This window comes from Ctenopharyngodon idella, chromosome 9, assembly GCF_019924925.1.
Source record: "Ctenopharyngodon idella isolate HZGC_01 chromosome 9, HZGC01, whole genome shotgun sequence".
Classification (NCBI taxonomy): domain Eukaryota; kingdom Metazoa; phylum Chordata; class Actinopteri; order Cypriniformes; family Xenocyprididae; genus Ctenopharyngodon; species Ctenopharyngodon idella.
The window spans coordinates 24,078,558-24,094,421 of NC_067228.1; the positions used below are offsets into that span (position 1 = coordinate 24,078,558).

Sequence of the window (15,864 nt, forward strand, 5' to 3'; positions counted from 1 at the left end):
GCCATTGCTGGTTTGTAATATGGATATTTTCTTACAAAAACCCATCACTTCGCTTTGGAAGGACTTTATAAAACCCCTGGAGCCTTTTTATGATGGATGGATGCACTTTTTTGGGCTTCAAAATCTTGAGCGCCATTTACTACTATTATAAAGCTTGAAAGAGCCAATAAATTTTTTAAATATAACTCAGATTGTGTTCGTCTGAAAGAAAATCAGAAGAAGGTCATTTACACCATGGGATAATGTTCATTTTTGGGTGAACTATCTCTTTAAAGAGAAAACAAGTTTATTTTTCATACCATATTGGCAGACTTTTTTTTTTTTTTCTTGTTTTCAGCAAAAACATACTTAATTTTGACAAATCTTTAAGGAAAAAAGACAACATCTTATGTAATTTTGCTTCTCAAGTAAATGCATCTTCATTTATGAGTGTTTAGATATTTGTAGTGGGAAACAAGACAAAAATACTGAATAAGAAAACCATTTTTGGAGTGATTATGCAGCCTACTTCCTACCTACTTCAACCCATCTGCCCATCAGCTCAATGTTCTAGATCTAAAAGATGCCCGAGTTAAGCACCTTTCCATCATCATATGAACAGTGGAATCTGTATTCAGCAGACCTCCATTAAGCATCAGAGTTAAGCAGCTATGTCCTGCAATGACAAGGAACAAGAGTGAACACCTTAAGCTCAATTAGAAAGACTGGCCTTCCTTCCCATAGTTCCTCAGCATCCATCACTCTCAGTCATGAGCTATTAGCCTTGCGTGATGGTTTCACTGGATGTGCGCAAGACTCTGTCTTTGACAGATTTGGCAGCACTAGCTTATTCCTCAGTCTCAGATCATGCTGCTCCAGTTCCAATTGGTCAGACAAGAGCCGAAGGCCATTAAAGTAGAGAGTAACGAATGGCGTGTCAGCAACATGATGAGTGTAGATTTAGACTCACGGGATCAAGGCAGATGGAGACAAGAGGGACGTTCTGCTCGGTGGTCTAAAACTGTAGACCTGAGGGTCTTTACTCATCACTGTTTCTTTTCATCTTTATCTCTTCATTGTTGAATTTGTTACTTTTACTTATCTACTGCTGGTTGTGTGTACAAATACAAGAGAAGTGAAGTCAATGGAATACAGTCAATTGTGAAAATCATGTGCACCTAGACTTGCCTTTATCAGAATATTTTTGTGCCATGTAAAGACAGTCAATGATGAGCTGCCAGCTCAGAATAAAAGGATCTATAAAAGGATATAAAGAAAAGCTAAAGTGATACTACAGACTCAGCCTTAGGATATCAAACCCCTGGGGTCTCACCAAGCCCACAGAAAATGTATAGACATATGTCAAAAATATTTGCAGGGTCAAGTATTGATTCTGATTGAAAGAACACCCTGGATGCACTTAAATCTGGAGCTATTGATGAAACCCAACCAAAATCAATGTTCTTTTCAATCTCATCATACACAGTGTTTTAGGGAAAGAGGTGGGCACAGTGTGTGTGTGTGTGTGTGTGTGTGTGTGTGTGTGTGTGTGTGTGTGTGTGTGTGTGGACTAAAATCTTGTACCATATTGATAGAAAAAACTAACTTAACTAAATAAGTTTATAGTTTATCATTTTTACTGCCACTTAAGGAATACTAACATACTGAATACTGTGATGTGTGCTTTTTTTATAGGCTACTATTTTACAATAGTAAGTGAAATACAATGCATTATGTAAGGAATAACTGTCATTGGGTCACTGAATTATTCGAAAAATAATGCACACCAGAGGTGGTAATGTACCTCGGGTTTGCTTTATTTTTCGAATATTTTAATGGCCCGGAGTCAATTATTCCACGTATGGTTACCACACCTTTCAAAATATTTGTTAGATTTTCGTCTTTAAAACGTTCTTGAGTGTCGGGCTAATTTCTTACACATCTCATTCTCATCCCAAGTCTCCATTGCTAATTCCAAAATGTCATTTTACAGCTAGTAACGGAGGCTTGAGCCGTTGATATGCAGACTAATGCAGTTATTAGAGAAAGAGATTGAATAATTATGCGTGTGTCAATTACCTCAGTCTGTGTGTCTCTCAATAGTGTTCAGCAGCAGTGTCTCTACTAATAGCGAATTACTTTAAGAACAGTGACATTACTACCTTGCTACTGAGAAATGTCATGTAGCTTTTCAGTTGTAAAACTGATAAAGTCACAGGCAGTGCTGACAACAAGTTTCTGTGTGTGTGTGTATGTGAGAGAGAGAGAGAAAGAGAGCGAGCAGGAGAAAAAGAGAATGCTTTCCATAGATAATAAAACAATTTAGTGGGGGAAAACATGGAAATAGTTTGACATTTTTATAATATTCTTAGTTATGTTTATTTACTTGGTCAGTGTCTCTGTAGGTTTTGGTTCTTTTGCTGTTGTTTTAGGCTGATTGATCCCCGATTTACCACTCCCGACAATCTGAGAAAAAAAAATTTGGTCCAGGACCTTGGTCGGCACAGATTATCTTAAATTTACAGATCTAGGGCCAGATTTACTAAACGGGGCGAATTTGCGTGAGAGCACAATTCCAAAAAAGTGCTGTTGAGAGTGGAAATTAAAGAACAGAGAACAGCATCATATTAACAGCAATTTGCGTCTGGTTTAAGACATGCTTTTTTTGGGTGCTAAATAATGCCACAAATACCAGTAAATTGACCAGCACAAACCTTAGTAAATCGTGTTGATTCATTTAAATACTCTCCTCCCATAAATTTAGCGTCTAAAAAGAAAACTCCTACAAATGCATATGCAATAAGGTCAGCTGCAAAAATAACTCCTTTTCAGCACTAATTTTTTTCACTGTGCGTCTTCAGTAAATCCTGACAGTAGTTTTTTAATGCCAAAAGATGGTTTGTGCTGGCACAAGCTGTTAGTAAATCTGGCCCCAAATCTTAAACTTCTCTATCTGTTCGCAGACACATCAGGGCCGCCCCAATAATATCAAACATGTCTGATATTTAGAGTTTTAAATTCGGATGATTACAACTATGATTACCTCAGTACAATCACAATATCCAGTGAGAGACAAGGAGACAGACGTAAATGAGAGAACTTTTGAAACGACGACTGCGAAACAAGCTACTGCACGACTCCGTTGGGCAGCGGAGATGGAGGAATGGCTTGTGGAAGTGTGGCAACAACACAACTGCCTTTATAACGTGTCATTGAAAACATACAACAACCGTACAGACAAAGAGAAGAGATAGGCAGAAATCGCCTCGGTTTTGAACGTACCGGCTAAGTGTAGAAAGCTGCTAGCGCTATAAGCTAACATGTTGATGGTGTTGCCAAGCAACTGTAAACATTTTAGCCCTTGAGATTAATGTTAGATAGCACAATTCTGTTAATGAATTTCAAATCTTGTTGTATGTGTATGTTAAAGACTGTCCTTATGTACGTGATGCAACCAGTTTTTGAAATGAATTAGACTTTAAAAACTCCTGTAGTCTGAGCCTGACTTAATGCAACTGCTATGACCATAAAACCAAAATTTAGGCTGTTATTCATGGAAAATCCCCTCGGCTGTACCTCTCAGCTTTCTGTATGATTAATCACAGAAGAGACATCCTGACTTCCACCAGAACTCAGATGATGTACAGATGTCTTAATTTACAGTTACAGCCTGTCAATGAAGACAATGTTTTGTGTGCGCACTGTTAGTCCTGTTTAACAACATTTTACAAGATTTCTGCACATCATCATTGAGCCCCATGAACTATGGGAGTTTACAGTGATGTCATGGAACAATTCCTAAACATGTCAGAGATGATAAAAGCGTACAGGTTCGTCTGTGTAGAAGATAACCCCTCTGCCAGACTTCCACATGCAGATCTTAACCACAAGGCCTCAGGTGACACTTGCCAGACACCCTACGGTGGAAAAAGGCCTCTGAGCTAAACCATGTACTTCCTCTCTCCTTCATCTGACTCGTCTTAAATCACAATCAGTCGCCCTCTCTCTCCTGCTGTCTGTCTTTCGTGCCGTCCTATTTCTTTCCTTCGCATCCCTGCTTTTTCATCCCTCGTTCTCTCCCCCTGGCCCATCTCACGCCTGACAGCATGACAAATGCTGCGTTAGACACTCTGCTGCCATGTGGCCTGTTTCGGATTAGGTAGGAGATCGCGGCGGAGATGTTTACACTGCCCATCAGTGCCGGTACTTCAGCAGACTGCAAGGTCAGGATGGAAGAGAGAGACCTGTGCACACGGTCAATGGGGAGAGGTTGAGAGTGCCAGAGGTAATTTAAAACAGCAACTCCTGAGGGACACATTACCCACAAGACAACAAAGAGACACAAAGGTTAGAGACAGCGTCAATGAGAACAACATGGAGAAGCTTAAAAGAACTGAGCGACATATCTCGAAACATATCTGAAGGCACCATCCTCATTTTTGAGTGAACTATCCCTTTAATTACTACCATTTTCCTCATTTAATATTAATAGTCAAGACATTACAACTATGAAACTAACAATGTCTTATTAAACTACCTTATATTTTAGCTTCCACCCTGTATCTACTGTATAATACAGGTCTGCATTCTCTTGAAATTCGCTCACCAACATGAATTTTTTATTAATATCCACATATTTTGCTTTGTAAAGAAGGCATTATTTATTTGCTATCAGGTAGATACAAAAATAAGACAAAAATGTTGCTTTATGAATCCAACATCCATTTAACAGATTTAATTAAGTCTGAATGCTTTGCAATTCAGATCAAATAACATTTGTCCCAGTGTTTGATTTTTATTAAAACCAACAGATTTCTTTTAGTTATGTCCAAAAGTTATTTCTTTTAGTAATAAGGTCACATTAAAACAAAAGACTTGGAAAATGTCTTTTTTTTCTACTTTTCAAAAGCATTTTATGTGTAGATTTTATCGTTTATCCTTTTTTTAAACTATATTTTAAACTATAACTTGTGAACAGAATATTTTTATTTTGTCATTTACCAAGCTCTAATTTTGTCAAATTATGTAGTTTGAAAATACACCGATCAGGCATTACATTATGACCACCTTCCTAATATTGTGTTGGTCCCCCTTTTGCTGCCAAAAAGCCCTGACCTGTCGAGGCATGGACTCCACTAGACCCCTGAAGGTGTGCTGTGGTATCTGGCACCAAGATGTTAGCAGCAGATCCTTTAAGTCCTGTAAGTTGCAAGGTGGAGCCTCCATGGATCGGACTTGTTTGTTCAGCACATCCCACAGATGCTCGATTGGATTGAGATCTGGGGAATTTGGAGGCCAAGTCAACATCTCAAACTCATTGTTGTGCTCCTCAAACCATTCCTGAAACATTTTTGCTTTGTGGCAGGGCACATTATCCTGCTGAAAGAGGCCACAGCCACCAGGGAATACCGTTTCCATGAAAGGGTGTACATGGTCTGCAACAATGCTTAGGTAGGTGGTACGTGTCAAAGTAACATCCACATGGATGGCAGGACCCAAGGTTTCCCAGCAGAACATTGCCCAAAGCATCACACTGCCTCCGCTGGCTTGCCTTCTTCCCATAGTGCATCCTGGTGCCATGTGTTCCCCAGGTAAGCGCCATCCATGTGATGTAAAAGAAAACATAATTCATCAGACCAGGCCACTTTCTTCCATTGATCCGTGGTCCAGTTTTGATGCTCACGTGCCCATTGTTGGCGCTTTCAGTGGCGGACAGGGGTCAGCATGGGCACCCTGACTGGTCTGCGGCTATACAGCCCCATACGCAACAAACTGTGATGCACTGTGTATTCTGACACCTTTCTATCAGAACCAGCATTAATTTCTTGAGCAATTTGAGCTACAGTAGCTTGTCTTTTGGATCGGAACACACAGGCCAGCCTTCGCTCCCCACGTGCATCAATGATCCTTGGCCGCCCATGACCCTGTTGCCGGTTCACCACTGCTCCTTTCTTGGACCACTTTTGATAGATACTGACCACTGCAGACCAGGAACACCCCACAAGAGCTGCAGTTTTGGAGATGCTCTGACCCAGTCGTCTAGTCATAACAATTTGGCCCTTGTCAAACTCGCTCAAATCCTTACGCTTGCCCATTTTTCCTGCTTCTAACACATCAACTTTGAGGACAAAATGTTCACTTGCTCCCTAATATATCCCACCCACTAACAGATGCCGTGATGAAGAGATAATCAGTGTTATTCACTTCACCTGTCAGTGGTCATAATATTATGGCTGATCAGTGTATTGTAAAAATTGTGTGGATTTATGATACATAAATTGTATAAATTGTAATTTCCAACACAATGCTATTAAACATAATACATGATTTGAGATTTGATGGAAACGACACCGTGCTGAAAATGTTCATGACTTTCAAAAAGAAAAAGAAAAAATGTAATGATTAATATCCTGTTGGACATCGTTAACAGATTAATTAAACAAACTAGTGAGAGTTTGAAAAGTGTTTAGAGAGTTTATTTATAAAAAGTCCACAAGGCCAAAAGTGCCCATAGTTGAAGAAACACCCATAAGCTCTGAACTGCGCTAGTAATTATTCAGCAGCCCAACAATGTCACTTCCTCTCAAAATGAGCATTTCCAATTTTCACATGCCAACTATTTCCAACTGAAGAATGCAGAGCAACTTTAGCGTTTCTCCAACTTAATATTAAAAGTGAGCCCCATGAGTGATGAGAACTGTCTAACGGCTGCTCCAGTGTGACAAACTAATTAAAGTCTTTCAACTAAAGTCTTTCTCATGCTTTAACTCAAGCATTCTAATGCCAAACATTTAACATGCTGAATGTTTAAACGTGTCTGAAAGACACAACCTCTCCCTCCCAACAGCTCACGTCTCATTAGATATCACTGAAATAGATGTGGAACAACCACAAGCATGTCTGCTGTAATAAAACAAACAATGTCCCTTTCTAACAGAAGATAAGCAATGAATGAAATGCTGCAGTTCAGTTAACATAAAAAAAGAAGAAACACTTAATATGTCTAATGTCCTGACCAGAACCAGAGCTGCCGAATGAACCTTCTGCCAAACTACACTGATGAAAACATTTCAAGCACACTATGAAGAGCATAGGATGTGAGCATGTGGGGAATCTCTGTGTGTACTCACTGACAGACTCCAGATGACACTGCTGGTCTCAACAGACCTCTGGGCATACTTATCAAAGCAGACATCGCTAGTGCAAACATGTGTGTGCTAAACAGCCCACAGTGCCACAACAACATCCCTTCAAATCAAATTAAAATGATCTATGAGGTCATATACTCACTGATTGAACATGTAAACAGTCACTTCTGCCACACCATTACCAAAAAAACAACTTCAAATGCTGGCAAAACCATGAGGCATTTCCCTTTACTCTAAGGAAAGAGACATACTCTATACATCCACACAAATGCAGATGCATAGTCCCTCTGTACATACAGCGAGGTACAAAAGTCTAAGGCAATTAATGAATTTGCTTATATTTTGCCATTAAAACATAAATAAGCAATTTCACTAGTGGTTTAGCAATGTTACATATAATATTCTTTCTCAGCCCTGAACCCCCACCCCCAGTATATATTTAAGTAATTAAAATAATATCATATACTCCGATCAGGCATAACATTATGACCACCTTCCTAATATTGTGTTGGTCCTCCTTTTGCTGCCAAAACAGCCTTGACCCGTTGAGGCATGGACTCCACTAGAACCCTGAAGGTGTGCTGTGGTATCTGGAACCAAGATGTTAGCAGCAGATCCTTTAAATCCTGTAAGTTACGAGGTGGGGCCTCCATGGATCGGACTTGTTTGTTCAGCACATCCCACAGATGCTCGACTGGATTAAGATCTGGGGAATTTGGAGGCCAAGTCAACACCTCAAACTCGTTGTTGTGCTCCTCAAACCATTCCTGAACCATTTTTGCTTTGTGGCAGGGTGCTTTATCCTGCTGAAAGAGGCCACAGCCACCAGGGAATACCGTTTCTATGAAAGAGTGTACATGGTCTGCAACAATGCTTAGGTAGGTGGTACGTGTTAAAGTAACATGGCAGGACCCAGGGCTTCCCAGCAGAACATTGCCCAAAGCATGCCTGAACACTGCCTCTGCCAGCTTGCCTTCTTCCCATAGTGCATCCTGGTGCCATGTGTTCCCAAGGTAAGTGACACACTTCCACGGCCTTCCACTTGATGTAAAAGAAAACGTGATTCATCAGACCAGGCCACCTTCTACACTGTGTATTCTGACACCTTTCTATCAGAACCAGCATTAACTTCTTGAGCAATTTGAGCTACAGTAGCTCGTCTGTTGGATCAGACCACATGGGCCAGCCTTCGCTCCCCACATGCATCAATGATCCGTGGCCGCCCATGACCCTGTAGCCAGTTCACCACTGCTCCTTTCTTGGACCACTTTTAATAGATACTGACCACTGCAGACCGGGAACACCCCACAAGAGCTGCAGTTTTGAAGATGCTCTGACCCAGTCGTCTAGCCATCACAATTTGGTCCTTGTCAAACTCGCTCAATCCTTACACTTGCCCATTTTTCCTGCTTCTAACACATCATCTATGAGGACAAAATGTTCACTTGCTGCCTAATATATCCCACCCACTAACAGGTGCCGTGATGAAGAGATAATCAGTGTTATTCACTTCACCTGTCAGTGGTCATAATGTTTTGCCTAATCGGTGTATGTGCGACTACTTGACTAACGGCTTAAATGAATGACTACTTGTCGACCAGAAAATCACAATTATGTTCAGTTTCATGAACTTTTAGTTTGTTTCTCTTCAGTCACCTGTTTCCTTTGTTCTAGTTTCCTGCTATCAATCTGTTACCATGGACATTCATTAACGATCACACCTGTTTGTATTCTGTTCATTATTCTCCTGTGTATTTATGTTTCTCAGTTTGGTTCGTTCTTGTCTGGTATTGTTCATGTGTTTGTGCTTGCACGCATCATTGTGGATTACTTGAGTTTACTTAGTTTTAATAATCACTTCTATTTGAATCTTCGTCATCATCTTTGGACTAGGATGTGACAATTTCACATTTACTGTTTATTTAGTGTATTTTTGATTAAACAAATTTAAGACGGGTGAGCATAAGAGACTTTCCAGACATAAAAAAAAAATCGTATTGATCCCAAAATTTTGAACTGCAGAGTATATGCATATTAAATATTTTTTTGTAATTATATTTACTGTGAATGACAAAGTGCCTTAAATATCTAGCTATAAAAATATCTACAGGTTTAACTAACTTTAATTACTTTGCTCAACTGGATCCTCTCCATACTACTGCAATGACAGATTAGCCCTGAAGAGAAGATAAAACCGATCGTATAACTGGCCATAAATCTTTAAACAAATGTCCAATATAACGCACCATGTGGCAACGCTAAGAAAGCAATGTGTCCATATATGTTTTAATATGCTTTGGAATACATGCAACTACACATAAAAGCTAGCTAAAAGCAACTGCATTATCATACAGCATGCATGATTTAGGCTGTATACTGAAACTCTACATCAAATTCAACCCTCCTCCTCTGCTCTGCCCAGCCAGTGAACAATGAATTCAAAATGCTGAAATAGATTTTTTTGCCTTTCTGCTTTGTAAATTAATTGTGGTAATAAAACAAACCTACAGAGCATAAAATAGTATTAGAGAGCTGCTCTGGTAACAGGGATTTCCCAGGTCATCATATAACTAAATGAAAGGTGGCTGATTGGATTGTGAAGACGTGTGCTCTTCTTGTGTTCATGGATGGCTGAGTGCTGAGCATTCATTTAGACTGCAGGAATAATCCACTTAGAGAGGCGGGACGGGCCATACGCTGGGTATTTGGGGAAATACCAGGGTGTGTGTCTCATTGATTTGGAAGGGATCATCTTTGCAGGGATCGTGAGTTTCAGCCAAAACGGGGGGGTGGGGGTACAGAAAATCGTGCAACTAGATCTCAATGGCAAGGTGTTTGTTATAGTCTTTGACGAATGTGAGCTGAATCAGCCCCTGACCAGCCGTCCAGTGATCCGATCACCATGCATCTTGGATGCATTCATACCTTTTAATTACACTTTTTAATATAGACATAAGGGCTTTTCACACTTGAAACAGTTAACCCTGGGTCATTCAAAAACCAAGGTAAATGGAATCTTGGGTTATCTTGCTTCACATTCACACTGCTCGTAAATTTATTTAGGGTTAACAATAAATCCTGGGTATTCATAAACTGCCGTTTCACACTGTACATTCCTAAACCCTGGTCTGGGTTAACATTATTATTTGCATATTTGTGGAGTTGGTGTCACTGATTGGACAAACGTCACACACAATATGTTTACAGGATAAAGGATCTAGCATTGTGCATCCACATGTTGCCAACTGTAATATCAAGTTCATACTGAATGGACCTTTCGGACCATAAAGGTAAGAACGAAATGGTCTCTTCTTCACTCCAATTGTCGCATTTTCTGTCACCACTTTACTTTTTTTTTCCTTAAATGTTGAAACTATTGTTTATACAGCGTGCTGCGTTTCTGTGACTGTCCAAAGGACGTGGATATGAGGCACACTTTTGGTTGTCTAAGCATCTAGTCGTAACATACTAACACCGCATTTTTTCACACTGCACACCTTTGGCACAGTAATGTGGGGTTCACGCCGCAAAATCTGTTCTAACCCTGCTCTGGAGCATAACCCCGGACAGTGTTGGGGGTAAAGCATTACAAGTAACTTGAGTTACGTAATCAGATTACTTTCTGAAGTAACTAGCAAAGTTCTAGACTAAATGTGAATATGCATTTACTCCTCTCACTTGCACGAAACCATTCAGTTGTCCTCAAATTAATAAAAACAGTAAAATGCAATCTCAGAATTACACAAATTACACAAATACATAATGTATTTAATCTCACTTTATTAACCAATGTCTTTGCTGCTAACCTTCAATGATCTAATTCAACCATACTAATTATCAAAAATGACTTTAGATTAGATTTAGAAATAAGAATGTTGAACTTCCTTCTCCTGTATCCTATTCTTCTTTAATCCTTCTTTAAAGGTGCGGTAAGTAGATTTTGAACAACGCTGTTGGACATTGTTGATATTTGAAATCAACCCAAACAAACCCACCCCTCTCTTCATTGCTCCGCCTCCAAAATTCACACTCCAATCCTAACCACCCTGCTCCGAGTTGGTCTCGAACCCTGGCACGATCGCTGCTGGCAGGCGAGGCGAGTGCACTAACAATGACGCTAAACACCGCATTCTCTAGCGATCGCCAGTGCGCAGTGGTTAAACAGCAAAACTCTCACTATCTGGCCACTGTCACGCACGCAATGCGAGAGTGGATGTCTGTTTATCACAGCTGACGCACAACAAAATGCTTCATGAAAAATAAAGCACAGTTGATGAACGAATGACAAGGAAGCACAAAAAATAAACATACAGTACACAAGAGTAAATACAAAGTGTTCGTTGTTAGTCACAAACAGCAGCTCCAGGCAATCAAAACAGTGTTACTCACATGAGAAGCGGGATCAAAGCAGCCTCCATATCTGTTTTCAGGCCTTCCCACTTAGCTCTCTCCAGCGCTGGAAAGCTTTTCTAATATAAACGCGGGTCCTAAAGCACTTGCCCAGTCATAAACCTACATTCCAGTGATATTCTTTTGAGCTTGTTTGTATTGCGTCTCATCTCTCGTTCTGCAGTTTTTTTTCTCTTATTTTCAAATCTCCCTCCTTCTCTCTCCTCGACTGTCATACGCCCCCTAATTGGTTAGACGTTTGTTGGTGGTGTCGGCCCGACTAACTTCCAAACAGTGTCGCTGAAATTCTACTGAGTCCACCTTTAACGAAAAAGTAATGTAATGCATTAATTTTCATAAAAAGTAATTAACACAATTAATTACTTTTTTATTTATTTTGACGAACACTGAATGGTTTCGTGCAAGTGAGATGAGTATATGCATGTTTACATTTAGTCTAGAACTACAATAACCATCATGTTCACGTCAGTCAATAAATATGAAAAAGTAACTTGCGTTACTTGTTTGAAAAAGTAACTTTTTGTTGCAAATTGAAAAAGTAATGCATTACTTTACTAGTTACTTAAAAAAAAAATTCTGATTACGCAACTCAAGTTACTTGTAATGCGTTACCCCCAACACTGGTTTTAAAAGTAACCTTCCCCAACACTAAGCGATGCTAACCCCGCTTCTAAAATGGTGTTTAGAACAACGATACTGGGTGCAGTGCTGCAGGGATGATGTATTTTTGCAGGCCAAAACCCAAAAACAAGCACTGAAATCAAAGGTTTTTTTTTTTTTTTTTTTTTGAATAAATGCCTGAAATAAGGTCTGTGGTTAACACAAGCTCAAGCTATTTTCACATTTTATTATACGACATAATACACCAGTAATACAGTAATTAAGCTTTTACATCTCTTGAAATATGCGGTTGCTAAAAAGCGGGTAAATGGGACTACAGAGGTTGTCTGGGACACTAAACGTCATCAGCCAAACAGGTAAACTCATCTACTCAATAGTTCGCTTTCACAGCCTCGCTGTGTTTATAATCACCCTCTTGCAAACTATTCTAACTCAAACTTTCAGGAAATATGTTTTTGAACAAAGACTAAAAGAGTTGTTGGAAGATTAATGGTGGTTACGTTGAAGTTTTCAGACTGTGTTGTAGTTCGTTTATAGCCTACGTTTAGCTTTTTACTTTTGCCTAGCGTATTTAGTCTTCCAAATTCATAAAATTTGTCTCCATTTGCAAAGATTATCATGATGAACAAAATGTTTCTTGGCCACAGAGCTTATTTTCTGCAATAATCCAAAATCCAATGGAAAAATCCTATTGGGTTTTTTGTCAAGGGAACCAGGTGATGCTCCAACAAAATACATCATCACTACAGCACATATTAATGTCAGGTGTAAAAACACCTCGAGATCCCTGCATTCTGCTAGACAGAGCGCATGGACCAGTTTATGTTCATACAGTGTGTGTGAACACCTCCATCGAGTTACAATTTCAAACGCTCTCCTACCACTTTCTCTCCCCACTCAAACATCATGTCTGTATATGCAGAGGCACGTGTGATCTCTCTTCTTAACAAATGATCCAGATACAGATGTATGTCAGACCCTGTCGACGTGACAAACGGCATATTTACAGCCGTGGAGAATGAAAGAGGAAAAGATCACTCAGTCAACTGACACCTCCACCTTGAAGTAGAGACGAGGAAACTCGAGCACTTCCCAGGAATGCCTGGATCGCGAAAGAAAAAGCCACTTTTCCAGCACGCTGAACTTTGCGAGCCCCGTGTCTACTTTTACAATGAAACTTAAAACACAAAGGGGCAGATTTACAAGGAGACACAAAGACGCTCACACATACGAACATACATACACACGATTCCCTGGCTTATTTTACCGAGGATTTAATTTCAGAGTGTAAACATGTTCTAAATCACACACACACTCTGACATTTAGAAGAAATAGGTGTGTGTTTTCTGTATTGGAGGTGTGCATGACATCAGGCAGAGGTGAAACCAGCCCAGATGAAAAACACATGGTTCCCCGAGGTGCAGTACTACAGAAACAAAACAACTGAAGTATTCCAGACCTGTCCGAAATAAGAAAAAAATGTCCTTGTCCAAATAAATGGAAAAAATGCCTGAATAAAAAAAGTGTCATACTTCTCAGCAGCAACTGTTTTCTCTCTGAAGGTGAAATTCTTCAGGCAGGTTTTATTACATTTTAAAGATATGAGACACAGAGGTGGGTTAAGGTGAACTGTGTATTAAAAGTGATACTTCAATATGAACAAGTGCCGTAATGCAGAGGGAACACTTTCATTTGTTCATAGCTACATGAGTGAGTCAGAGCATTTCAAGCTTAAAACAGAGCCCGATTATGCCATATAATATCATCTCTCATAGTGGCAGTCTATTATTTCACTCACCATTAACTCAGAAGCGCATATGTTTGATCACAGCTCTGTTTCTCTAATGGGAATACATTACTGTTACTCTTTTATTTTTATTTTTTTTTACAGACTGTACTTGTATCTTTTTTTAATCGCATACATACTGGACTTGAGGGCAGAGGAGTTGACTTCAATTTCTCCTCCTTTGATTGGTTGGAAGCATGCGAGTTCAGAGTCATAGGGTTCTGGGCTGGACTGTCCTGTTAGGCTGCTACTTGTCCTTGTTCCATTCCCAGGACTCATGGCGCCCCTCTGCTGGGCCTCCTGCTCCTCGTACACAGCGATCAGCTGCGGGACACACAGCACAGTAAAATTCAGAGCAGATACAGTCAATATATACACATAAAGACACAATTATAGTGCAACAGTCGGGTTTCACATGTGAAAATCCCATTCATTTTCTCCATAGGAGAATTGATTTGTAATGATGACTTATAAAACTTTAAAGCCAGAACTACTGTGAGCTCTAATGATGTTAATCGATGGCATATGCTGACATGATCAGTGCACATTATTTTAGCTTATTTTTTAAATAATCATATATATATATATATGAAGAGTTTGGTTCCAAAACGCTATAACTCCATTTTGATTAATTTGAGTAAAAAGGTGTTTTCTTTACCAAGAAAGTGGCAAGATGAAAACCACTATTTTCTGTTTCAAACTTTCACATAGCATCTTTTGGTTATAAAAACATTAAAAATTAAAATCTACATTTTGATTTTAAAAGGTTTACTATAAAAACGGATTATTTTTCCCCCAAAATGCAATAAATCCATGACACGTTTTTTTTTTTTTTTTTCAAAATGTAATTAATCCATCAATATAAAAGTTATTCTTCATATTGAAAATACACAACAAAGTAAGTTGATTCACATATATGACAGCTTCTAAACTTTACCAATACTAATCTTATATACAGACATTTGACTAAAGATACATTCAGCCGTCACTCCCAAAATGAATTCAATGAGTCTTCTTGTTAATGTTATAAATGAATTCTGTCTACGTTTGTCATTACTGATTAAAGAATATCTGGCGCCACCGCACGGTTAAAATAAACACATTTGCCGAGTACATTGGTATTAAAAACGGCTTTTAAAAACTGTCCATCATTCAGTTTTGGGGACCGTGACAGAAGTTTGATGCTGTCGTGGAACAAGCAACAGCCGGCATTTTTCCTCCTCCCGACTCGAGTGCCTCATCTTCTTAATCTCCTCACGTAAATGATTACATTTCGATGACTTGCGTTTCTTCCCCACCGCAGAAACCACCACAGGTTCATCAACGCCATCAAAATTATTAATTTTTCTGGAAAACTAGGATGCCGGGTGTATTCACAGCGCCGCCATTACTGTTTACAGTGCGTGGAATGGTGCGCTGTGATTGGTTGAGCGGATATATCGCATTCTGCAGAGAAAGGAGACTGGCGTTTGTCGCGTTTTGGAAAGAAAGGTAGAAAACATGACAGAATAACACGACGGATATCGCATTTTGCGCAAAATTAATAAATGACTTTTCAATACCGACCAGATACAATACTGATTTTGGCGGAAACTCAATTTTTTTGAAAATGGCGTTTATCTATCTATATATATATATATCTATATATATATCTATATATATATATATATATATATATCTATATCTATATATCTATATCTATATATATATATATATATATATATATATATATATATATATATATATATCTATATATATATATACACACACACACACACACACACTCTTTAAATCAATAGTTTTATATTTCTCTATCTTTTTTAGTCTTTTTTCAATTATGTGATTCATAATGCTTCATGGGATTGTACCTTTTTGTCTTGTACCTTTCTTCGATTTTCAAATGTTTTTGCTTCAAAGTA

The 15,864-nt window shown here is 39.0% G+C and overlaps 1 protein-coding gene across 8 annotated transcripts in view; it reads right to left on the reverse strand.

Annotated features, from left to right (window-relative positions):
- The window catches only part of pard3bb (par-3 family cell polarity regulator beta b), a 400,101-nt gene that overhangs the window by 306,834 nt on the left and 77,403 nt on the right, over window positions 1-15,864 (reverse strand). For all 8 annotated transcript variants that reach the window (XM_051906928.1, XM_051906931.1, XM_051906932.1 and 5 more), the window contains one exon: window positions 14,086-14,269. In XM_051906928.1, coding sequence (XP_051762888.1) covers window positions 14,086-14,269 — 184 coding nt within the window. The remainder of the gene's footprint in view (window positions 1-14,085; window positions 14,270-15,864) is intronic.